This window comes from Patella vulgata, chromosome 7 (genome assembly GCF_932274485.2).
Source record: "Patella vulgata chromosome 7, xgPatVulg1.2, whole genome shotgun sequence".
NCBI lineage: Eukaryota > Metazoa > Mollusca > Gastropoda > Patellidae > Patella > Patella vulgata.
The window spans coordinates 65,105,052-65,133,051 of NC_065885.2; the positions used below are offsets into that span (position 1 = coordinate 65,105,052).

Sequence of the window (28,000 nt, forward strand, 5' to 3'; positions counted from 1 at the left end):
CAGATCAAAAGTCGAAACTGTTGCCATTTGGATTTTCGAGTAGGTTAAAAACAAAACAAAAGTTTTTGAAAATCGGAATCAAATCTGAATTTTGTAAAATCCAATATATATGGCGGTCAAACGGTTGAAAATGTTATGGGGCAAGGTATCTGAAAATGAAAGATAACATCTGGGACTAACACCATCATATATCATTTTTAGTCCATTTTTAAAACGAAGAGAACTATTTATGTTCAGGGAAAATCGGAAGGCCTCGGTAATTTTCGGAAGTTTTTAATATGCCATTATGAAGGCTTTAATGTGTTCCTTATTTCTACCCCAAATAGTGACTGAGATACGCCATCTTTGAACATCGAGAAAATGCCGAAGAAAGCTTTCGCAAATCTTTGATTCTAAAACTAATCTAGCGAACTTCCGAATTCTATGGGATTCGTCCAAAGATTCCAAAAATGAAAACCCGACGAAGATCCGTTGAGAAATAGGTATTGGATGTTACTATACTCAATAGTTCAAGGTGGAACTTGATTAGTGACATGACAAGGCGTGACCTGACGTACCAAAGCACTTCAGTACTGCTCTTACGCAGTTTTTGTTTTCAATTTTTATTACAGTCCATACGTATCAATTGTATATCATTGGCGATGAATTATAAAATAAATCTTGATATATTCTTATTTTATCATTTTTTTTCAGGAAATTAAACATCAGTATTCTCTGACTGGTAAATCTTGATCACGCGACATTTTATATTTTATATTACAGATCGTTTATCTATACCAGTATGTAATGATGGTTCTATAACTGGTAACATTGTTTATCTGTCTGGTGTTAGAAGAAATGATGATACTACACAATGTTCATGTTCTTTATCTACTGGATTTCCAACCAATGTTACAATAAAAGAACATCGGATACCACATGGATGTTCTTATAAATTCCAGTTTCTTTATATGATTGGGGGCAGGATATATTCATGTAGAGATAGAGACGAATCAATCATACCAATACAAACTGGTGGTAGTGTCGCGATAAACTTATCACAAGATGATATAAGTAAAAGGAGAGAATTCAGCGCCTGTCTGGAAATAACATCAGGTAATAATATAATTATATATTCAGGGGAGATTCCAGGATTTTTATATCTCCATATCGAAGTGTTTAGCGGCAGTTGAAAGCGGGAAAACCCACGCCGGGCATGTCCACATCCTTGCTTTAAATTCAATATGAAATGACTGCAATGGGTGTAATATGGAAACCCTAGGGGGTGGGTCATGCGCCAAAATCAATAGGTTCCGTCATCTTTTTGAAATGAATAATCATGGACAAAATGTGTAAATAATTACAGCTTGTAGAATGCCTACACTGTACATGCACAAAAATCCTTGTTTTCAAATGAACGAGCATGTCACATCTAGACAAAGGCTTGTATAAAATGCAGTCTGGAGGTCGGACATACATCAAAAACAATATGTTTTGCAAGTTTCAAGACGATCGGTTTAAAATATTAAATGTGGGCATGACACTGAGAGTCGACCAAGCACCAATATCAAAAGATGTCGTCCTGATAGTTGAAGGAAAAGGTGTGCCAAGTTCCATGACGATCGGTTAGGAAGTTCAGTCACAAAATATTAACAATAAGGTGGGCGTGGCACTGCCCTTGGGGGTGGTACGTGAACCAATGTAAATATGGTACAATCCGTTGATTAAAATGATTGAACAAGACGAATTTGAACAAAATCGGTTAATAATTGTAATCTGTAGAATATTTACAGACAAAATATTAACAAAGACCTGGGAGTGACACCACCCCTTGGACCAAAATCAATAGTTGGCGCCGGAATTAGTCATAAGTATACCAAATTCCAACCTAATCTTAAAAATGCGATCACTAGAGGATACACATAAAAAAAACCATGTGCGTGACCCTATCGCTAGGGTGTAAGGAATAAGAATGCAAATTTTCAAGACGATCTGTTACGAATTGCTTCCTGTCGGAGATCAACAGACATACATCCGTACACTTTCACTCCATCCACACCCACAAACAGGGGTGACAGCCTAATTGTAGTATTATAGTCACAATTCGTGACCACCCAACGCTGTAGATGCCATTTCCGGTCATTTCGGGCAACGAATCCCTTAAGACTGAGCAGGACATACCCCCCCCCCCGCATTTGTCGCCTGATTGTTTGCACTATATTCGTGCACTAATCACGAACTTCTAATTTGATTGGTATGTATATATAGTAATCACCCAAATATACAAATTATCCTTTATATCATTCATTCACGTTGTTTTTGTTTTATTTTCACCTAGAATCAACACCTGTAACACTGTCATGTGGTAAATCAAGATGGTCAACAACAACAAGTTCTAAACCTACTGATGATATAGAAACATCTTTCACAGAAAGTATAAGTTAGTTGTTAATATTCTGTTCCATCTAATCACATTCCATCCAAGAACAGTGTTCATTGTCAATCGGTCAACATCGTCTTCAAACCTTGGTTTAAATTCACAACCATTAGATTACATAAATGCAATGAATTGAAATGGGGTTTAACGTCCTACTTAAGCCACACAGTGCTATGAAGTGCGACGGTATGACCCACTTTTATGTCGAATTCCAACTGCCAAGGATTCTTTTTCGTACATATGAATGTGTACACGGGACCTCGGTTTTTCGTCCCATCCGAACGACTATATGTTGTAACTTGCCAAGCCCTCTTTCTTGCACCACTGACAAGGTGAAACCATGCCGGAAATAAAGATGGACTATTTCGGCCAACACAAGCATCGAATACGGGACCTCCAGGCTAGCGAGCCAATGTCTTACTCATTGAGCCGCGATGGCTCACAAAGGCGGGTCCACATTAATTCAAATAATAAAAGAACAGACTTGTGCAGTTAACTGGACATCAGAAACAGTAACCACATACTACCAAACAAACAAATGTCAGAAACAACCAAATAACACCACTACTTGGTGGTAAAATCAGCTCAAGATTTGCGTCCGGCTTTAGGTTTATAGCCATTTTCTGTAGCCATTCCCTGAAAAATTAAATTAGCCTGAAAAAAAAAATAAAATAAATATGTGATTGTTTAAATGTTACTTTGGTTATTTTATTGGATACTATTCAAAAAAAGTAGGGGATATTTGATTTTGGGGGCATAATACTAAAATATGCAAATGACTACGAAAAAAGTCACTATAGAACCTAACAGAAGAAACATTTCCAGTTACATGTGACGCCCAAACGCACCAATAGCTACCGCATGGAATGCATGTGATGCTTGGGATCATCATGGGGGTCCAACCCAAGATTTGCACGACTCTGACTTTGAATGTTACAGTCATTGTGGCATTGAATTCCAGGGTGGAAACATCAGTTTAATTGTTTTAGTGACCAGAAAACAAATTTTGATATGCGTCGGCTTACCCAAAATGAAAGGTTACGTGCCCTTGGCATGCTACAGATCGGCACAACACAGGCGGTTGTGGCGCAGACGATGAATGTTTCTCAGTCTGTCATAAGCAGGCTATGGTCCAGATACCGTGATACACAATCTGTACAGGACAGACCACGCTCAGGTCGACCAAGGGCGACAACTCAAGCCCAGGATCGATTTATCCGTACCTTGGCCTTGAGAAATCATGTCATCACTGCAAATCAGATCAGCGCTCGTCTTCAAACAGACACTGGTGTGAGAGTGAGTGGCCAGACGATTCGGAATCGACTGCATAGGGGTCACTTTCGCGCCCGACGTCCTCGCGTGATCCCTTGTTTGAGAGATCATCACATTCAGGCAAGACGTCGTTGGTGTAGGGATCGTCAACACTGGGATAATCGACGCTGGAGCAATGTGATGTTTTCAGATGAGTCAAGGTTCACTGTTGATTTTTTGGACAGACGTAGGAGGGTGTGGCGTCGTCGAAACGAGCGCTTCCAAGACGTTAACGTCACCAGACATGATCGATTTGGGGGTGGTTCTGTTATGGTGTGGGGAGGCATCACTGTTGCTGGAAGAACGGCTTTACATGTTGTTGCAGGGCGTGTTACAGGCCAGTACTACCTGGCGACATCTTGGCAGTCCATGTTGTGCCGTTCACACGACGTCATGGCCGCCGTTTCATCTTCCAGGATGACAACGCAAGATGTCACAGGGCCAGGATCGTTACAGGTTACCTCCAACAACAGAACATCACCACATTACCTTGGCCAGCACTGAGTCCCGACCTCTCCCCCATCGAGCATGTCTGGGACATGCTTGGACAGAGGTTACGTCAACGTCAACAACGTCCTGCCAATGTCCAAGAACTTGCTGCTGCGTTGCAATAGGAATGGGACAATCTGGACCAAAATGACCTTAGACGTCTCATTAGGAGTATGCCACGTCGGATCAATGCTTGTTTGGCAAACAGAGGAGGATTTACCCGTTACTGACTTGGTTGTGATGCTGTGGTAACTTTGCTGTTTGACCCCGGGTACCATTTTACCCTTATAATGGTCAGTCTGTGCCTTACTTAGTCTAACGATCATTTGGAATAAATCGATGAATGTGAACTTCATTTCATTTTGTCATTTGTTTCTTCGTCAGTTTCATTAGGTGAATTTAATAACACTTAAAAATCAAATATCCCCTACTTTTTTTGAATAGTATATATAAACATAGATCTATTTACTTCTCATTAATAATAGCGACACCCGGTGATGAATCTAACCAAACAACATCTGGTAATGAATCTAACCAATCAACATCCAGTGATGAATCTAGCCAAACAACATCGGGTGATGAATCTAGCCAAACAACTTCCGGTGATGAATCTAGCCAAACAACATCTGGTAATGAATCTAACCAACCAACAACACCAATGTCTGCTAGTGAATCTATCCAACCAACATCTGATATGGAATCAACAACACCAACATCTGGTGATGAATCTAGCCAACCAACATATGCTAGTGAATCTATTCAACCAACATCTGATAGCGAATCTAACAAACCAACAACAACAACACCTGGTAGTGAATCTAACCAACCAACAACACCAACATCTAAGAATGATAACTCGAGTAAGTTTGTTTACAGAGGAACGGGACCACTTAAATGTATTTCTTCATTTCTAACCAGCGTCAAACGTAGTTATGTTAAGTCGGTGGACGATAACGCCGTCCTTTAAACACACCAGGCAGTTGACTGTTGTGCCTTTTAACCCTGGTCCATATTTAGCTGTATACAGGAGTTGCTCGATTGTCAGTATAAACTGTTCAGATAGATTAACAGTTGAATCGTGGGATTCAGATATTCATTTCTTGCATTTATGTAGTTTATTATAAATTATATTTTTGAAAGAATAAATCGTTATTATTTCTCATGTTATATATATTCCAGTGTCTGGTATAATTGGTGGAGCTGTAGGAGGATTAATGGTGATAATCATCATCATTATTATCATAGTAATCTGGTTAGTATCATATTTCTTGTATCATTACCATGGTAATATGGTTAGTATCATCTCTATATTCCTTGTAATTTATATCATTACCACGAGACATGGGGGTTAACGTCCACTCGACACAGACTAGGTCATTTCGGAACTAACACATGGTTTAATTTTATTTCAATAATTTGTTTGCGCTAAGGTGTCTTTAGCAGTGGGAGGAAACCGAAGGACCCGGAGAAAACCCACGAGGTTGGACAGGCAACCCTACTCCTTGTCACGTACAGCCGGGGATTCGAAACCACGCCAGTTGAATCAAAGACAGGCCCCATGATAAAGAGCGCATGTGCTATACATTCGGTCATCCAACTCCCCATTCTTTGATGGGCATAGAAATTATATCTCATATCATCCTGTCATTACGTTACCATAGGTTGGTATATTGGGGTCATATCAACCTGTCATGACGTCATGTCAGGTTGATATATTCTGTTCATAACGCGTTGATGATCCAAGACGTGAAAGTATTTATAGCCCAAGAGTTCCTTTGTAAATTATTTTTGGGTACAGTCCACTTAACACAGTCGGTCAAATCCTTCTCTGAACATACCGAAAACCTTTACGGTTCACTGTCAGAATTATCGGAATAGATTCTCGTAGAGAATTGCTTTTAAATCTGTTCCACCGTCAATCTGTTGGCTAAAAAGGATTGATTATTCGTCTGATAATGTATTACTGCCCATTTTGTTTTTGCTTTTAATTCAATTGAACCTCTATTTACTCCAAAATGGCGACAAGGTAGTTGGGTATAAAGAATGCATTCACGTGATTAGTTCGGTAATTTTCGTTATTTGTCGAAAACTATCGAACAATTATCCAATCATTGTTGACTTTTAATGGAATAGTCCATTTAATTTAAGGGTGATTAAAACTATGACGTTGTATGATATGTCGGATATAAACCTTCTCTCCGCGTGTTCTCTATCATATCAACCTCGGGTAGGTTAATATCAAATACACTGTGATTTATAATGCAGAATGATTAAAGTTATGATAGCTACAGTCACTCACTGATTAGTTACATCATTTCTAACATATAAATTCAATCACGAAAGACGTATCTTCAGCCTTAAATGTTGACTAGAAAAAAAAAATACTACAGCGAAAGCAAACATTTGACTAATTAGATAAATTCAATATTTTCCCCTTGAAATATTAACGGGGGGGGGGGGAGGACTCACAGCAACTGCAGTGCTACACGGTGTTACTCCAGCACTGATTGTGATCACCAGAAGTGTAATCTTAAAGTAAATATATCATCTAGGGGGCGGATATGTAGCTCAACTACATAAAAACATTGTCAAACAACACTTCACGAGAAAAGTGTAACTGTCGTGATCTTTATCCTTTATCATCATATACAAATTGACGTCAAGCTGGATGTTGGATTTCTCTCTTTAAAGGCTCAATACCCCTCTTGTTGTGACTGAATAATGTGCCCGAATCTTTATTCTGGTCAACAAATTGTACTATTTTAGAATATTTCAATTAATTGATGATACAAGTTTCATCTTAACACACCTTATTTAAAAATTTTGAAAAATTCTTGGATCCGTCCCTGTCATCGGGTCTTGCTAGACAACAACTCTCTCACTTCATTTCTTTATATTACAGTTTAATAAATAAACATTTTACCAGTCGAAGTAACTCACTTTAACTTGTTTTGTATATTATAGTGTAATACGTAAACGGAGAAAAGACAAGAATTATGAAAGTCCAGAAGCTGTAGAGATTGATCCTCATCCTTACCAGAACATTTCAGATAACAGATCAGGGGAAATAACTCACCAACCTAAACAGAATTATGAATTGGTTAAACCTAGCAACGGTAACCAAAGGATGGAATATCTAGAAAATGATCTTTATATTGGTTCTGATGATGTTACTGATGACGTGATCGTTGATGATAAACTAAAACCTAGCAACGGTAACCAAGGGATGGAATATCTAGAAAATGATCTTGATATTAGTTCTGATGATGCCACTGATGACGTGGTGGTTGATGATAAACTAAAAGTAAAACTTCCGGTTGGGAAATTTAAGTTGGGACCAATGGGAGATAATTACGCTGTTGTTAATAAAGGTGGGGAGATGATCAATAATGATAAACGTAATGAACAATTTAAAATAGGGCCATGTGGAGATAAATACGCGGTTGTTAACAAAGAGAAAAAGAACAATAAAGAAGCCGGGGAAGAATTTAAAATTGGACCAAGTGGAGATGAATAAGCCTGGGTTAATAAAGAGGGGAGAACAACAAATAATTAATCCACCATGCAGTTAATTGTTTAAACATGTGAAAAAGAACTTTAACCTATATCATCTTGTACATAGTTTAAAGATTGTCAGCATATTGTATATAATGATTTCAAGTATATATTTACCTTCTAGTGAAATACAGATGTTATGTTTCATGTTATATTTAGATTAACGTGATATAGATTTTATATTTACATTAACATAACACAAGAGAAATCTTAGCAAAAATAACATGGTTCAGTTACGTAATGACGTGTTTTGGTTTAGTGACCTTTTTTCAAAAGCTACAAATTCATGCAACATTATTTAAACACGTCACCACGTCACCGTGCTTAAAGATTCAATCTGATGTCTAGCTAATAAATTATAAACTATAGTCCTATATCATTGTGTGATATGATCGTCTTTATTAAAATTTAAACCACATTTCATTTCTATCTGTGATAACATATATTGTATTTTTAAACTATGCCTATCTTATTGTTAACTACACTATGTACTCAACTTTAATGTGTTCTTGTATTACTATATATAAAGCTATATCTATCACGGTATCTTTATTGTTATGTATAAGTCCCAATTTTCCACGGTTTAATTCACACTTAAAGATACATTATGTAAGACCTGGATAAAGGACTGGCCGTTCTTGCTATAATTTATTTAATTAATAATTTATTTAACATTTAAGGCCTACAGGAAGACCGGAAATTGGCACAGTTCCTCAAGTGAAATTGTGCACTAGGTAAGATTAAACCAAGGTCTGGCTGATAGTTTATATTCATTGATAGTAAAACGGTTGATTTAATGATTTAATTTAAAAATGGATAATAGAGACTTTGTTTACTATCATAGCAACAATAGAAATAACAATCGAGACTCCGCTATTCTCCAAACAGCCCTAACATCGCTCAGAATGAAGTACTTTTGATTCAAATTTTCAAGATATTCCCTTTATATTATCTAGTTGTCAACTACTATAGCTAAAACTGTCAGTAATTTTTTTTATCTAAATCTTACATAGTGCATCTTTAAGTTAATACATACTTTTACTTGACCAGGAAGTTTTACCTGTCAGTGTGTATACACCGTCACATTACAATTAACATTCATATTGTTGATCAAGGGAGGATTGAAGAAGATAATTCTACAACTAGAGATTTATTTTATTTATTTTTTACTAACACTGCTCCTATGCTGGGCTAATGAAGACGGGCATACGCCATACAATGTGCTATGAGGGAAATTTTGCCCGGGTAGCGGTACTATCACCTTCTCTTATATCGAATTCCAACTGCCAAGGGATCTTTTACGTGCATTCCAATGTATACACAGGACCTAGTTTTTTCGTCTCATCCGAAGGACTAGACAGCTGTCCTTGTCAGGCCTCCCGTCCTGCATCACTGACAAGGGGGAACCACGCCGGAAAATCTGGATGAACTTTCTCGGCCAATGCTGGGATCGAACACCCGACCTCCAGGCTAGCGAGCCAGCGTCTTACCCACGTAGCCACTTGACCCCCCATACATGTACAGATATATGGGAAAAGGTCAGACCTTGGGATAAAAACAATCAAATTTTACGCGGTAATAATCTGATATTAGCATCGTCGAATGTAACGTTGGTCATACTTCTTTCACCCGTAAATTCAGCTTAGCGAGAACCTCAACCAGAATGGGACCATTTTATACGCCCACATTACCATATGAGTGTGTATGTCGTCGCCCCCTGGGACGTCCGTCCGACCACATTTGTTTGTGGAGAATCTGATATTTATCTGGAAATATATATTCGTTAGCTTGTGTTGTTCGGATCCATATATATCCCGGTTGGTGCTGACGTGTCATAATACGCCATTTCAGTTGATGTTTTAAATCTATTGTCTTCTGCACTGACTTAAATATAAAACGTAGTTGTTTGAACATCTCAAGAGTGCTGCGAATGAGTATTTTCTCCCTGGCCATATTTACAGCTACATCAAACGATATTAGCTATATAAGTGTTGTTCTTGGATTTCAAATTACAACTGCTAGTTATATTCAAATAGATCCAATCTTACATAATCCGATGTTCAAATAGTTTGACTTTTAATTGACAAATCTGTGTAACATCATTTCCTCTTTATATATATATATATATATATTAAACTCTCATCGTTCTTAAGGTTGAAAGTCAGAGAATTCCAAATTTCATATACTTAAAAGTCTTTACTGTATAGTAAACATAATAGCAAATTCTTGCGAACGAGAGGACCAGAAATGGGAGGAAATGGGGACAGAATCTCGAGATCTGTCTGTCCATTCCGCCTGGTTTGTAAGTGTGGACAGAACATTTGTAGAATCTGTCGCTCCGCGGCCCTCGCACTAGCGACACAACCAACTGAGCGGTTCACTATAATCGTGAATATGAGAGTGATGAGCTTATATAAGAATACAGAGGAGTGGAAGAGAGAGAGAGAGAAATGGGGTTTAACGTCCACTCGACACAAACTAGGTCATTTCGGGACTAACATATGGTTTAATTTTATTTCAATAATTTGCTTGCGCGTAGGGGTCTTTAGCAGTGGGAGGAAACCGGAGGACCCAGAGAAAACCCACGAGGTTGGACAGGCGACCCTACTCCTTGTCACGTACAACCGAGGAATCGAAACCACGCCCGTTGACTCAATGACAGGCTTTATGATACAGTGCGCACGTGCTAACCATTCGGCCATCACCCCCACCCCCCCCCAGGAGTGGAAGAATGATGACCTAATGGAATCGAGCGAAAACATTTCTGATATGTAACTGAGCTTTTAATTTTTGGGGGACTGGACCAGAGGGGACCCCGTCTCTCGAGAGGCACTTACTTGGTCTTATGGGAGAGGGCACTTAAATCCGCGCTTTTGTTTCACAATGCCATCAAGAATAAAGGGGTGAGGGAAAGTAAAAGAACAGTTTTGTATTCTGAGGGCCAACACGGAACGATGCTTGATACTCGGGTAGTAGATAACCATGGGATCAAAGTCAACAGCTCGTAAGGTCGCCAGTTAGCTATTCCCAAGAAGTAGCTAGGTCCTCATAAGGTCACCAGTTAGCTTCACAAAAGGTCACCATTAAGCAATTTAAGCTACACAAACCTATACAAAACATCACCATTAAGCTTCACAAAAGGTCACCGTTAAGCTACATAAAATGTCACCATTAAGCTATACAAAAGGTCACCATTAAGCTATACAAAATGTCACCATTAAGCTTCACAAACGGTCATCGTTAAGCTACACAAAAGGTCACCGTTAAGCTATACACAATGTCACCATTACAGGAGCTAAATCGCTATTCTTTGGCAACTAGAAATTGACACAAATGGGTCACAACGCATATAATAATGTAATATGAATGTATATAAACTTATTTACATTCACTCGTTTCTGTTTTTACTCTAATGTCTAATCAGTTATGTTCGGCGAGATTCCCGAAGAGTCCACAGCTACACAGAGCAGTCAGACTGACTGAATGTTCAGCGGTATAGAATACAACTAGTATTATTATTAGTATAAATTGAATGGCAGTCCTTGGTGTATGGTTATTCCAGGTAACACCGGTAGTATTCTCCTGTGGGATATGTTCAGTCTCGTTCATCGAGTCGCTTCATTATGTATTTTCTTCTTCTTACTATCTTAGTAGTTAAGACGTTTGTCTTACCGGGGAAAACAGTTCGTTTCGTGATTTTTATGTCAAGATGGATACATATGGTTACAATGAATAAAAGATTACATTAGCATACTTAAAATTAACTCACAGATCAAGTTTACTGACGGAATGCGTACATCATATGGCTCTCCTACAAATCCGTGAGGTCTACTCAACCCAGCTGGTGTCTCTTGAACCTCAGCAGTCTCACTCGAATTTAGCGACTGTATGACGAACGCCAACAGCTCTGTTGGTTTTCTACCCTTGAGTTTCGGCTTTCAATTATCTAATTGGTCAAATATGATATAATTAATTATAATGATTGGTTACTAAGTCAAATGATGCAATAATAATTTACCACCACGAGTCATCTGGTCATATTTTAGTTTTATAAATCTTTTTTTCTATGTGTCAATCCATCACTCATTTTAATTTGAGTGCTTGAGATATGACTTCTCTACAATGTGTGAATCTAATAGTTAGCTAAAGATACAATATGGTCACAGAGACAATAGTAGTATTACACAGTGAGTTACTCGTTCAGCCTTGTGATTAAAGGACAAAAAACAAAACAAAAAACCCCCCAAAAAACAGATTATGTATAAAAAGGACCTGGTTTTTGTATTTCAGTTTAATAAATAAAAGGGAATGGGATTTACTTTGGTCATTAATTATTCGGCCAATATCCTGTTTCAATTAACGGTTACTCGACACAAACCAGGTCATTTCGGGACTAACATGGTTCAGTTGTATTTCAATAATTTGCTGGCGTGAAGCTGTCTGTAGTAATGGCCGAAAATCCTCGAGGTTGGACAGGCGACCTACCGCGTCTCACGTACAAGCGAGGAATTGAAACCACGACACTTGACTCAGTGGCAGGGCTTATGATCAAAATTTACATAAAATCAATAAAAGTAGGTCAATTATCTATCCTTTTCCTCAAATATTATTGAGGATCATACATGTCTAAATATAATCAGGAATTACTTGATGAGGCTTATCCTTCATGTGATTTGTCCAGAAATGAATGCATTTGTTACCTCAATAATATATCGTCCTGAATTAGTTAGTTTCACTGTATATACTAATAGTTTAACATATATGTACTCAAACCCAACAGGATATAGATTTTGTTAGAGCCATTGTGTGCATAGATTATGTAACCACATATATGAATTTGTAGATTAGATGAATCAAGGTGAATGTGTCGTATAAAGCTCTATGGATAAGAAGACGGTGCCTGTATAAAGATCAATCGTATATGGAAATGGAACAGAAGACAGTACCTGCATTATATATTGGTGTGTTTATAATGGTATTATCTGGACATATGAGGGTTATTGAAGGTAAGTACGTCATTGTCAATGAGCTAATGGTTTTAAATTGGGGTAATATAAAGGCTTGAATTGGATTGATATATTGTGTTATTTCGATTAGTTTTGGGGTAAGCTCAATACGATCACATTGGTTTCCACAGTTTTACAGCAAGTCTGTTTCGTCACTAAATCTATTTTCATGTTTGGTTTTAAGATGAACATAAATTCGGCCGTACCTTAATACTGGTTTTATCTATGTATTTAATTACACAAATACTGCACATTAAATATTATATTAATATTCACTTTTACCTTTTTCAGGACAAAGAAATTGCCAAGGTAAATAAAATATGTGACACAATATATAACGTACTTAATATCGTGTTAGCTTTGTGAAATCTACAGAGGTATTTATGTGTTTTGAAAAAAACAATTAAGACTTGACCATTGAACGTGCATGTATAAAAAATATAACCCCAAGAATTACAAACTGCCCTAAAGGTTATTTTTACTGCCAGCAACGCTATCAAGAAAATGTAATGTAATGAAACTGTTCTGTACTGACTTAGCTAATGAAGATGAACATGCGCCATACCGTGAACTATGAGGAATATTTTGCCCGGACAGCGCCACTACAGTCTACTTTTATTTCGAATTCCAAATGTCAAGGATTCGTGTACGTGCACACAAATAATCTGTTTACACGGGGCCTTGGTTTTCCATCTCACCGAACGATTATACGTTTTCCCGTAATAGACCTTCTGCCATGTATCACTAACAACGGGGAATTACGCCGGAAAATCCAGATGAATTTTCTCGGCCAACATCAAATACCAACAGGGGACCTCCAGGCTAGCGAGCTAACGTCTTACTCACTGAGTCAGGGCGGGTCCCTTTGTCAAGTAAAACCCATCTCCAAATGAAACTGTTGTCTAATCCGTCTAAAAACATCTATTAGTTATTCAGAATAATCAGCTACAACTAACTTGATATAGTATACTGTACACTGTTAAAATTATATGTATATTTACAGTTATAATTATAGTAAAAATACAGTACAGGATTTGTAATATCACATGGTTTGTTAATTTACATTTAAAACGATGTCGATGCATATGAATACAAGGCTTATGTAAAATTACATCAAATTTAATGTAGTAATACAACCATATGTCAGCTGTATATTAACAGAAATGCCGCTGGAAATATTATTTTTACAGAAAATTGTAAATTTACCTTCCAATAGTGGTCACATAGGTTATTCCACCTTTGACCACATATCGAATATTATACAAAATATTTACTGTTCTGTCAGTCAGTTTAGTCCATTTTAGAGAAATAGGTTATTCAAAATCTGAATGCACCGAACTTGCTAATAAAGACATGCATGTGCCATACATTGAGTTGAGTGCGGCATTTTGCTTGGACTGTGTCATGCCACCTACTCTTTCCATTATAAGGAACAGAAAAGTGCACATTAAACCCCATTTCACTTATTTTCTTTACATTATCGATTGTTGTTTTACCTGCTCGGCTGAAAGTTCCGAAAACTTTCTGTGTTCGCCAGGATCGAACCTAGGACTAATTAGCCAAGCGGAGACAAACACATTCCTTTGAATAATGTTACCTTGGCAAATTACATAATATGTAATTCTACAACATTTATGAGATATTATTATTATTACATAAACTCTATCAAAATACACAATATTTTTTGTTTTAAATGTTATTGTACAAATTTATGTAAATTAACATTTACACATAACCCATTTACATACATGTAATTTCACCTTGGATGTATAATAGCTAGAGGTAAAGATACATTACAGACTGTGAAATAACATGCAATGTTAAAATACAGTTATAACGATGACAATATTTCTGCCAGTTAAAACGAGGTAAAAATACATAAAAATTTTAACAGTGTGACAGTCAGCGTATCGTACTGTTTAAAAATTATTGTAAATTCGGTAAATAAAACAATCTGTAAAACAGAAACAAAAAAAGTTTGTGCCACCAAAATTACTCACTGACTCAGCCTATAAGAATCACTCGTGTTTGGCGCCACTCTCCTTTTATTTCAAATGTTGGTTACATATCTACAGTATCACATATCTCTATGTTAATATTTTATTTGTAATGTGTTAACCAGTTCTATTACATATATAATATTGGTGGACACCAACATTGTCCTTCAATTGGGGCGTGACTTCATACTTCTTTAAAATCATAATTTGTTATTTTATTTCCAGGTTCCAGTAGTTCTATATGCAGTACATTAGACCTACAAGGAAGTAAATTCAATATATCTGGTTTACCGTATGACGAACAGGGTACAGGTTGTCAGTGTATTCTGACGTTTAACGATTCGTCCTATGTTAGTGGACCAATAACTATCAATGTCATAGCAAACTACCCAGGAGGGTGTCAGTATAAAGTACAATTGATACATAATTCAACTACCAAGATGTACCGCTGTCGTGATTATATACCTATGTATACCTTTAATGTTGCCGTTCAGGATAAATTACAGATAATACTAGTTTCGAATAAAACATCAACTGGCGGATTTGCATTTTGTTTCAGGATTTCCACAGAACCTGGTAAGTAAAATAATAAATTCAGGATTTTGATTAAATTATGGTAATTTGTAATAATTTCTATAAATAGAGATCTTGTTATAGAGTTAATTATAAGACATCATATTTGTAATGAGTATACATACTATATGCAGTAAAAGTGTTGGACCAATTATCTCACTATCTTGTACAACTGACGACACATCGTAGAAATACACAGTTACCTTTTCCCCAAAACTATCTAACGCATATTCTGTAGGGTTTGATTATCTTTCAATAAAATCTCACTGTTTGGCCGGATATGTGTCGATGGATGTAGTGTTTGTGTGTGTGGGTGTGCGTGTGTGTTGCGGGGGGGGGGGGCTATATATAAAATAAATTGTTGAGAGGTAGCATCAGGAAAAGAGCGAAAGATCTTATATTTCGACTTTCGAAATACACGACATCCATTATAATAGCTACATAATCTTTACTCAGTGTCAGACATTGTACAACTCACTTGATTACTTAAATATTCTATTAATATTTATATTGGTATAAATGTAATACGTATATTGTTATAATCTGTTACAATAGAATTAAATATGCATCTTGCCTGCAATAAACCAAATATAACTGGAACGATATCAACTACTACTACGGCGATTATGGCAGAATCAACGGTGTCAAATACATCAACTACTACTACTACTACGGAGATTACGCCAGATACAACCCGGTCGAGTATAAAGGGAATGACACCACCAACTACCACGGAGATGACGACAGATACATTAGTACCAAAATCAACCACTGATGAAAGGGTCACTGATAAAAACACAACCATAACATCTACAAATGAAAATGGTGATATTGTTCAAAGTAAGGTTTATATTCATAACACTGTTATAACTGTATTTTCTTACGACAATTCGGTCCACCGCCTTTCGTTCTTACAAATATATTTGAGTTAATTCCGTGGGGGGGGGGGGACCTTTTTGAAAACAAGTTGGTGTTAAAATTTGCTTAGATAGCTTTCAGTCTCGATGAGGAAATGATATGTGGGCCTTAGGTAACAACCTCTCGGGTTAGACCAGTCCGTCAGAATATTTTATGTGTTTATAATACAATTGTATATAAATTATATTTTACAGTAGGTGTTATTATTGGATATAAATTATATTTTACAGTAGGTGTTAATATTGGTGGATCTGTTGGAGGAATAACTGTAATAATCGTCATCATTATCATAATTGTGTGGTGAGTTTAAATTAACAAAAGTTTATATATCTTTAATAAATGGATTCTAGGTCCGTACCCGTGTGAGATACAATTTATCTCATTTACAATATTTAGTTGCACCGTTCTAGAGTATGCCTTTATGGGTGGAGAAGATTCAAATAAATTTGATATATTATATTTCTTGTTTCCATTATAGTGTAATACGTAAACGGAGAAAAGACAAGACTTACGAAAGTCCAGAAGCTGTAGAGACTGATGCTCATCCTTACCAGAATATTCCAGAAAACAGATCAGGGGAAATAACTCACCAACCTAAACCGAATAATGAATTGGTTCATCAGGAGAATGATCCATATACCAGTATTGATAATGATATAATTAAACCTAGCAACGGTAACCAAGGGATGGAATATCTAGAAAATGATCTGTATATAAGTTATGGTGACGTGGTGGTTGATGATAAAGTAAAAGCAAAACTTCCGGTTGTGGCGGAATACGCCCAAGTAAACAAATCTAACGCGAACAAAACCACGAATGGGAAATATAAGACTGGACCAAAGGGAGATAAATACACTGTTGTTAATAAAGGCGAAAAGATGATCAATAATGATAAACAATTTAAAATAGGGCCTAGTGGAGATAAATACGCCATTGTTAAAAAAGAGAAAAAGAAGAACAATAACGAATCTGGGGAAGAATTTAAAATTGGACCCAGTGGAGACCAATACGCTGTTGTTAATAAAGAAACTAAATTTTAAGGATTGTCAGCATCTAGAGTGGAGTCGACTATTTTCTTTACTAATGACATAAAACCTAATTTTTAACGTTTTATTAGCTTAGTATATATTTCAATTTATAAGTCTATAATTAATTTATGTTTTGATTAAGGTTCACAAAAAACAATAACAAATTCAATAACAATCATAAATTGACATGAACTTTATGTCAATTTGAACAAAACTGCTTTCCGGCGAGATAACAATCGGCGAAGAACTATAATAGAGAATACGATCAATGGTCCAGGGAGGCGCTCAGTGTTATAGCCAGTATTGTTGTGACATTCACTGTCGGGTGAGACTGTGGGTGGAGCCCTCGATTTTAACAGACCCCACCCACTCCCGCCTCCGATTCACAGCTTCGAGATGCGCTACAGAATTTCTATAAACTATAATTATATTAATCATTGTGCGATATGGTTATAATTTCTATAAACTATAATCCTATTCATCAGTGTGTGAAATGCCCGTCCGTCTTCATTAAAAGTAGGACGTTCAACAACATTTCCTCGTGTGATATCATTTTATATAGTATTTTAAAATATGCCTATATTACTGTTAACTATACTCCTATATTATGTACTCGACTTTAATGTTGCTGTATATAAAGCTATATCTATCATCGTGTCTTTATTGTTATATGTAAGTCAAATATTCAATGATTTAATTCACGCTTGAAGAGATACCTCACGATTCTTTACAAGTGATATTGTGTAATATGTAAGATTAAACCAAGGCCTGGCTGATTGTGTTCATTGAAATTAAAACCACTGAAAATACAAAAGAAAATGGAAATATGCAAATTGAATAAAATTGTTCACAGACGAATAAAATTACAATCATCCATGCATAAACACGAAGATAAAGCGACGTACATATTCATAGAAACACCCAATATGTAATTATCATACACATCCTCTTTTAGTTTTAAATATGCATTATGTAAAAGCTAGCCAGCGTCTTACTCACTGAGCCACTACGGTTCCAGAAATAGGCGAAATAACCATGCCATGTCCTTTAATTAAATCAGGAATTCCGTTCAGTATTTACGAGGATATATGACGAAGCGAAATTCTGTTGATATATGCTAACCCTTATGTAAATTGTTCACTTTAATTTTTCTATGTCCTTGCTCCACTTTCTCGGACGAATCTGTCGACAAGAAAATAGTTCCAGGTATCTTGCAAGTTAATGTTTCCAACATTTTGCAGTTGCGGTAGATTGATCACCAATGTAAAGTTTGTTTACTGTTGGATTACGTCATGATATTGTAACGCATGCTGGTACCTAAAGTTGATTGCGATCAGTCTGGTTTTAATCCGGTGTATTTTGAGTACCTATTAGCGTGGATTTAGCCGTGAGACAATTGAAATAATCTGGAAAATACAAATCACGCATGGTTACTTTAATAATGCAAAATAATAAATTTAAAACAGTATTTCAAAATGTCTTCTTTATCGGCTGCTTTGTCACGGTACGGGAATACACTGAATTTACTGAAAACAATACAGGGTGGGGGTAAATTAACTTAGAAAGGTTAGGAGTTATAGGGATACACATTGTGTTTGTCTCATCACTACTATAAATAGACATCAGATTAAGCAAATTGTGGTGAAAGAGGTAATACTCATTTAAATTATAGGACCACCACTCACCTATAATAATGCCATGGTATAATATTACGATTGGCCTCTTTTATTAATAGTTCTTCGGGTGGAACGTAAAACCAAGGTCCCGTGTACACGTTGGCGTGAACGTAAAAGAACCCTTGACGGGCAGGTGGTATTTGATATAAGAGTAGGCCGTGGGTCCGCTGTCATGGTAAAATATGCCTTAAAGCACACACTGTATGACGTATACCCGTCTTCATTAGCCCAATCGGTTTCATTTTAAATTATCGGACCGCGACTCGTCTGATTTAGGATTCTGTGAAATTGTATTAATATTACATGTTAACAATACAGGGGGGCTGCGCCACCCACAAACAATTACACAAGATAAACCTACGGACAGGATACAATATGAATTTTTATTGTTTATATGCTTGCTCGATTCTCCTTTATTGTATGGTGACTTATTGTATGCAAGGTTGATTTCCGCTCACGTCGTCATGATATTCCGGTTCGATGGATTTCGAGAAATGTTTTTTGGAGAAATATTATTGAAGAAATCTTTTTTGAGAAATGTTTTGCAAGATTTGTATTTGAAGATTTGTATTTAGAAATTTTTGGTTCCAGATTTGTTTTTCATTGTAAATCTCTACTGAAATGTAAATGTAGACTAATTAATAATTTTTTTAAAACATTTTTTATCTTTATATTGAGATACAATTAAAATACATTTTACAAATCTGATATGACAAATGTCTGATTTGTAAAACAAACATTTATTTTACGATACAAAGGTTAATTTTAGTATACAAATGTCGAAATACGACAACAAATTAAGAAATAAGGACTATGCATTAAGAAATAAGGACTATGAATTAAGAAATAAGGACTAAGTGCACTGGATAAAGAGCTGTTTGGTCTTCCATAAACTAGCGTATGCCAGTCTTCATTTACATTTTTGACCACAATACAGTGTTAAATTTGTTTAATCTGATGTCTATTTCTAGTAATGATGAGACAAACTGCAGAAGACGACTTGTCCCTTTAATGTTTGTCCCTATAACTCATAACCTTTCCAAGTTAATTTACCCCCAACCTGTTTTGTAAATTTGTTCTTTGTATTTTCATCCGTTTTAATATTAATGAATACAAACAGCCAGGCCTTGGTTTAATCTTACAGTTGTAAATAATCGACTGTAAATCACTTAAAAGTAACAATAAAGACACCATGATAGATCTACATATAACTTTATATACAGCAACCCAAGAATACAGTAAACGTTATAGTTGAGTACATAGAGTAGTTAACAGTAATATAGGCATATTTTAAAATACTATATAAAATGATATCAAACAAAGAAATGTGGTTTAAAGTCCTACTTTTAATGAAGAGAGACATATCACATACTGATATAGGACTATAGTGTATGCAATTACATGTATAACCACATCTCAATATTCAGTATAAAAAGTAGGGTTAGGATGGCCTAGTGGTCTAGAGTGTCGCACTTCGACCTCTAGCTGGCCGGTGGTGGTTTCGATTACTTGTGTGTGCTCGGAGATAGGGCCGCCTTCACAACTTCACAACTTTGTGGGTTTACTGCGCTTGCGCTAAGATAATGAAAATAAGACATCCTGTCTGCGATATCACCTTCGGTGGAAGCGGACGTTAAACACTAAGAACAACAACAACAATATAAAATAATGTAGGATTAGCTAGATAACAGATTGAAATTTTCCGCAACATCACAAATATTTAACGTAATTACACCAATACGTTTGTAGGAACGATGTGACCACGTAAAAATATATACACGTCTCATGGCGTGGTGGTGACGTGTTTAAATGACGTTGCATCAATTTGTAGCTTTTGAAGAAAGGTCTCTAGACCAAAACGTTCCATTATATAACGGAATCGTATATAGATATAGGGCTTTAACTGAACCATGGTAGTTTTGCTAGAATGTCTCGTTTCATGAATTTTCACGTTTTAAACAATTGTGACAAAGTGATCTATCCCTGAAGTTGACGTTTAAACTCTCTATAAACTTCTGTTAAGGCACGATCTTATTAAACATCTAGTTCATTCAATATGTTCTTAACAAGCTACACATGATCCGTGTGTAACACTAGACAGAACTTCAAAGAGAAAGTATTAGTGGTCAGTGCATCATACCTTGACCTGACAATGGCTTCCAAAGAAATATGCAGTGTAATTATAAACACCATAATTTGATAATAAACAATACCATATATGAGTATCACTACTGTCCATCTCCCCTAATTGTTAGACGCTATATAAGCAGGCGTTTACTGACTGCAAGTCAGACTTGGAATAGAGCTCCCCCCGATTTATGTCTATTTCATGTTCTCAATAAAGCTCTTATAATTATGCTGAGCAAGTCAGACTTGGAATAGAGCCCCCTCCCCCGATTTATGTCTATTTCATGTTCTCAATAAAGGTCTTATAATTATGCTGATATTCTGTTATCTGTTAGATATAGTGTTACACAATATATGATTTAATTATAAAATAATGAATTAAAATAAATACTAAGCTAATAAAACATTAAAAGCCTGGTTTTATATGTAGGTAATTAAAGTATAAAATAAAACATAAAATCTATATAAAATTCGAAAAGTAAATATATACTTGACATCACTATACACAATATGCTGACAGTACATACACTTTATTTTCACAGGGGTATAAACTACCTTCTCGTTTTCACTATACACTTGACATTACTGTACACAATATGCTGACAGTCCTTAAACTATATTTTCACAAAGGTATACAAACATCTACTCGTCTCCCTATGTACAACATGGTGTACGTTAAACTTCCTCTTCACATGTTTAAACAATCAACCCGTGGGTTAATTATTTGTGGTGCGACCCCACCCCTTATTAACCACAGCACATCATTGTTCTTCCTTTCCTCTTTCTTGACAAACAGCATATTTATTTCCCTTTGGCCCTATTTTAAATTGTTCATTACGTTTATCATCATTGATCATCTCCACTAGGCTCTATTCTAAGTCTTGTCTTTCCTTCTGTTACGTCTTACACTGTAATATACAAATAAGTAGAAGTAAGTTATTCTTACGTATTACACTATAATGGAAAACAAGAAATATATTATATCAAATGTAATTAAATTCATTTGGGTCTTCACCACTCATAAAAACATACTCTATAACGGTACCGATATATATTGTAAACAGCGTAAATCGTATCGCACACAGATCTGGGCCTAGAATTCATTTATTAAAGATATAAGATATTTACACTTACCACAAAATTATGATAATGATCACGATTATTACAGCTGGCCCACCAACAGATCCACCAATAATAACACCTACTGTAAAATATAATTTATATCCAATAATAACACCTACTGTAAAATATAATTTATATCCAATAATAACACCTACTGTAAAATATAATTTATATCCAGTTGTATTGTAAACACATAAAATATTCTGACAGACAGGTCTAACCCGAGAGTCTAAATGCTATCTGAGCACTTTTTAATACCTACATGTTTTCAAACAGGGAAAAGCTGTTACGCAATCTGCAGATGTTATGGATACGTTATCGTGCCATCTTGACACATGAAAATATCCCTACGTCGGCTATTGACACCCATGGTTGTCCAGATGGCACCTACCTTAGTCATTACCATAATAGAAACTTATAGCTGGCTAGTGTTATGTAATGTCTTTTGGCTTGTAAAGGAAGCTGTACTGAACGTTAAGTCTGCTATGATGCAATATAGCCAGCTGCATAATCTGTTCGATCATCCTTTGTCTACAAGGGGATTATAAGCAGAGATGTAATTGGTAGAAGTTAACATGGGGCCAGGCAGGTCCCCAGTTAAGATCGGATAGCGGCCATGTACGTTAGTTGGGAGTTGACACCCGAGAGTTCCAAGCCATGCCAGGATCATCCTCCCTCAACACAGGCTAATTACGGTGCCTTTAACCATTATTTACGGTTTGTACTTTATATGTTGGAAGAATAATACAAGTATCATATGAAGTTAAACCAGTATTGCCATCCAAATCCTATTCAAAGAACGAAATGTGTAACAACGCCCAAGAATGAACTCAAATATTTTGTGAAAGCATTGTGAAAAGGTTTTTGTTCTACATTTGCATTTAAAACACTAAATTCACTGCGGGAAAAGAGATTCGAAAAGGTGTCATATTAATATAAACCTACGTTTACTTTGAACAATATCATCATTTTCATCTGTAGATGTTAAGTTTGTGTTTTGATCAGTAACCCTTTCATCAGTGGTTGTCTGTGTTGATTTTGGCACCGCTGTATCTGGCATAATCTCCGTAGTAGTAGATGGTGTCATTCCATTAATACTTGTCCGAGCTGTATCTGACTTAATCTCTGTAGTAGTAGTTGATGGGTTCATTCCATTCATACTTGACCGGGCTGTATCTGGCGTAATCTCCGTAATAGTAGTAGTCGATGTACTTGACACCGTGGAATTTGACAAAATCGCCGTAGAAGTAGTTGATGGTATACTTGACAACGTTGTATCTGAGATAATCGCAGTAGTAGTAGTTGGTGGTATCATTCCAGTTGTATTTGTTTCATTGCAGACAAGGCGCATATCTAATTCTATTGTAACAAATTATAAACAAATATATAACATCATAATAGAATATAATGAAGTTGTTAATATTATATATATTTTGGGAAAAGATATCTGTGTATTTTAATCAAAATCGTGAATCTATTAACTTTCCTTACCTGGTTTTGTGGAAATCTTGAAACAGAATTGAAATCCACCAGTTGATCTTTCACCAGAAACTAGAATCATCTGTAATTTATCTTGGACGGCAACATTAAAAGTATACATAAGTTTAAAAACCTTACAGCTGTACCTCTTGGTAGTTGAATTATGTATAAAGTAGACTTCATGTTGACACCCCGCTGGAATATTTGCTGTGGCATTGATAGTTATGGGTCCACTAACATATGACGAACCGTTAAACGTCAGAATGCACAGACAACCGGCAACCTGTTGGCCAGGCTGTAAACCGGATATATTAAATTTACTTCCCTGTAGGTCTAATGTACTGCATATAGAACTACTGGAACCTGGAACTAAAATAATGTTTATATTAGAAAATTAATGACAAAATTTAGATTATTAATCTGGAATAGCGGTGAGAATACTGTTAAGTATTAAATATTGAGCAGCAACCAATAACTCAGCTGTAACTGAACACTTGAACTTTAACCCCCGCTACTGTGTCCAGTGGTCCCATGTTAAAGTTCTATGCAAGAATATAAGCAACAAGAGGGCGCGCCGATTGAATGAAGCCATTCAAATACGAAGACACAAACCAACGATGGACACATACTCCTCGCAGTGTTTCGTTTGGTTAGAGCTAATTCCACTTAACACTGCTGTAAATGAAGCAAATTTATGTTCCAAATTAAGACTGGTCAATAGTCCGATTAACAACCACTTATAGCTAACTGCGTAACATTATCATTACAATTTAAACAGAGTTCCAAATTGGACCAAATACAATTAATCAGTGCATAGCAGAATATTGCAGAAAAACTAACGCGTGACAGACGATACTATCAACACGGATACAATGTAAACAATACTGTTTGGGGACGAACGGTACTTTTACCGTTTTTAATATCTTAAATCACTGGCAAAGCTTTACGGAAGACACCAGATTAAACGAAAGGTTTGCTGTACTTGGGATAGATTTGATTGAACGGGAAGAATAGACACTCAAAAGCTCAAGTATCAGAAGCCAGTCCAGCAAAGGCCAGAGAGGGATTTCCCGGGCCATTGCTTCAGGAATATGTGATGGACAGAGATCATAGATTGTTCCTCCCCATGGCGTATTATTATATAATCATGCGCTAAGCATAATAAATTATATTTAATCGATATTTAATACTTAACAATATTTTCACCACTATTCAAGATTAATAATCTAAAATTTGTAATAATTACAATCTATTTTTAAAAATAATAATTAATAATTTGTTACTATTTTGCTTTTCAGGGCTGTTGTTATTGAAATTAAATGCACTTAATAGTTCAAATTCTGTCTTTCTAAATCCTTATAGCATCCAGTGTAAATACTACTCACTAATTCAAATAATCGTCCTTCAGGGGACCATTGATGATTTGTGCAGTCATTGGTCTAAAGGATTTTCGTATATTAGTGGAATCACTTACATCAACATGGGGGGGGGGGGGGTGGATGGCCAAATGGTTAGCACGTGCGCGCTGTATCATAAAGCCTGTCATTGAGTCAACTTGCGTGGTTTCGAATCCCCGGTTGTACGTGACAAGGAGTAGGGTCGACTGTCTAATCTCGTGGGTTTTCTCCGGGTCCTCCGGTTTCCTCTCACTGCTAAAGACCCATACGCGAAAGCGAATTATTGAAATAAAATTAAACCATATGTTAGTCCCGAAATGAACTAGTTTGTGTCTAGTGGACGTTAAACCCCATTTCTCTTACATCAACATGAATGATGACTTTTTGAATTACAAGGACTTTTTTATTTTTGTGTTTTAACATTGTTATTTAACGCATTATGTGTAAATAATTTAATTAAACCAATCTGTCCATAATATCATATTTATTGTATTGGACATTTAATCTATAATAAACAACTAAACAAGGTACATGTAATTAGAAGGGACATCTCTGATTGGTCAGTATTAACCAAGTATTGTTGTGTACATATATTGTCTTGTTATGTTTTCATAGTTTATCATTGCTTGATAATGACTAGAGAAGCCTGGTCGAAACGTCGCTCAGTAATAAGCAGTAATTGCATTCCATATTAAAGAAATATAAAGTCCAATTAAAGGACAATGTTGTTGTCCATCAATATTACATATGTAATAGAACTGGTCAACACATTCCAAATATAATATTAACATAGAAATCTGTGATACTCTAGTTATGTAATCAACATTTGAAAAAACGGAAAGTGGCGCCAAATAAAGGGGGGGGGGGGAAACAAGTGATCCTTACAGGCTGAATTAGAATGTGATATTAGTGGGTACTAACATTACCCTTTAATGAAACAGATTAAATAATATCCATTTTTTGTTTTGTTGTACAGATTATCTTATTGATGATAGCCAAGATAATTATTTTGGCTTTTCCGGCGAGGTTGCCCCTTGTCAGTGGTGCAGGGCACAGTTTCTGGTAAGGGACAGTGTATGATCGTCCGGATGGGATGCAAAACTGAGGTCCTGCGTACACATTGGCGTAAACGAATTTGAATTACAAGTAGAAAGTAGTGGCGCTGTCCGGACAAAATATCCCTGATAGTACACTGTATGGCGCTGCCCGGGCAAAATTTCCCTGATAGTAGTTAGTACACTGTATGACGCATGTCCGTCTACATTAGCCAAGTTGGTGCAGATAGTCAAACCCCATTTCATTTTCTTGATATCGCTGCCGGCGGTAAAAATGACCTGATTTTTTAAGTCAGTGTGTAATTCTTGAGGTTTTATTTTTCATACGTTGAATAGTCAAATCTTAATTGTTGTTTTTAGAACACACAATACTTGTATATTTCACATAGCTAATATGATATTACTTACGTTATATAATTATGGTGTCAAGATATATAAGGTAAATAATTGTTTACCTTGACAATTTTCTTGTCCTGAAAAGGGTAAAAGTGAACATTAATAAAATTAACATACTAAAATGTGAAATATTTGGGTTATTAAATACATAGATACAACCGAATTTATGTTCGACATCTTAAAGCCAAATATTAACATAATACTATTAGTGAAGAAACAGAATTTATCTATATATGATCATATCGATCTTGCCCCAATACTAATAGAAATTAAATAATAGATCAAACCAATTCAAAACTTTATATTACCCCAATTTAATACTTTATATTATCCATATTACGATGACCTACTAACCTTGAATAACCCTCATATTACGATGACGTACTAACCTTGAATAACCCTCATATGTCCAGTTAATACCATTATAAAGACACCAAGTGAATACATACATACAGGTACTGTCTTCGTATTCATTTTCATAAAACCACACATACCTTGATTCATCGACCTACAAATTCATATTTTATTCTATTGTAAAAATGAATAGTAGAGATATAGACTGATTTTTAGAAGTACGAAGAGACCTCTATGATACATATTATAATTAAACCGACATGTTTTAATGGAGAATGTTGCAGTAACAAAATCACCATGTTGACATAACTTACATGACATATCTTTGCTAGTTTTCTGCATGAACTGGCCTAATGACCACGCCCCCTTCACACGAAACTAACACTATACAGTATTAAATAACCCGTAATATGAATGTACTCAATTGTCTGAAGAAGTAAATATGACCCCATCTAATGAACACACCCCTTCACACGAAAATAACACTATACAATATTTAATAACCCGTAATATGAATGTACTCATTTATGATACCCACTCATGCATACAATACCCATCCTTCAATCCTGCCTTGATCAACAATATGAATGTTGTTGACTGTGTAAAACTTCCTGGTCAGGTAAAAGTATTTCTTTACTTAAAGATACACTATGTAAGATTTAGATAAAGAGCTGACAGGTCTCGCTGTAATAGTTAAAGATGCACTATGTTAGACGTTGATAAAGAGCTTACAGTTCTCGCTATAATAGTTAAACACTAGATTACTTCATTACTGAGCGATGTTAGGGCTGTTTTAACATTATTATTTTGCATTATTAAAGTAACGATGTGTGATTTGTATTTTCCAGATTGTATCAATTGCCTCACGGCTAAATCCACGCTAATAGGTACTCAAAATACACCGGATTAAAACCAGACTGATCGCAATCAACCTAGGGTGCCAGCGGGCGTGTTATAATATCATGACGTCCATAGGCGAACGAGCTAGGGGGCAGGTGGAGGGGGGGGGGGCTGCCCCCCTAATTTTCGGGCAAGCTGACTTTTCTGGCAGACGGGTAAAGTGAAAAAAAAAATTATTTCATCTACTTGGCAAAATAAAGT

At 36.0% G+C, this 28,000-nt stretch overlaps 1 protein-coding gene and 2 long non-coding RNA genes across 3 annotated transcripts; 2 read left to right on the forward strand and 1 right to left on the reverse strand.

Annotated features, from left to right (window-relative positions):
- Positions 1–2,315: 2,315 nt before the first annotated feature.
- LOC126828627 (uncharacterized) lies at positions 2,316–8,272 on the forward strand. The gene is made up of 4 exons (XR_007683179.1): positions 2,316–2,419; positions 4,702–5,076; positions 5,396–5,468; positions 7,181–8,272. It is a non-coding gene; the product is annotated as an uncharacterized LOC126828627 (long non-coding RNA).
- A 7,705-nt stretch (positions 8,273–15,977) lies between these two features.
- On the forward strand, positions 15,978–16,986 carry LOC126828626 (uncharacterized). Its single transcript, XR_007683178.2, has 3 exons — positions 15,978–16,187; positions 16,496–16,565; positions 16,744–16,986. It is a non-coding gene; the product is annotated as an uncharacterized LOC126828626 (long non-coding RNA).
- A 4,549-nt stretch (positions 16,987–21,535) lies between these two features.
- On the reverse strand, positions 21,536–27,034 carry LOC126828623 (uncharacterized). The gene is made up of 6 exons (XM_050558507.2): positions 26,935–27,034; positions 26,605–26,622; positions 23,710–24,066; positions 23,164–23,577; positions 22,231–22,300; positions 21,536–22,004 (listed from the first exon to the last, which is right to left on the reverse strand). The coding sequence occupies exons 1-6, from the start codon at positions 27,023–27,025 to the stop codon at positions 21,971–21,973; spliced, it is 984 nt and encodes a 327-aa protein (XP_050414464.1). The 5' UTR covers positions 27,026–27,034; the 3' UTR covers positions 21,536–21,970.
- Positions 27,035–28,000: the final 966 nt, after the last annotated feature.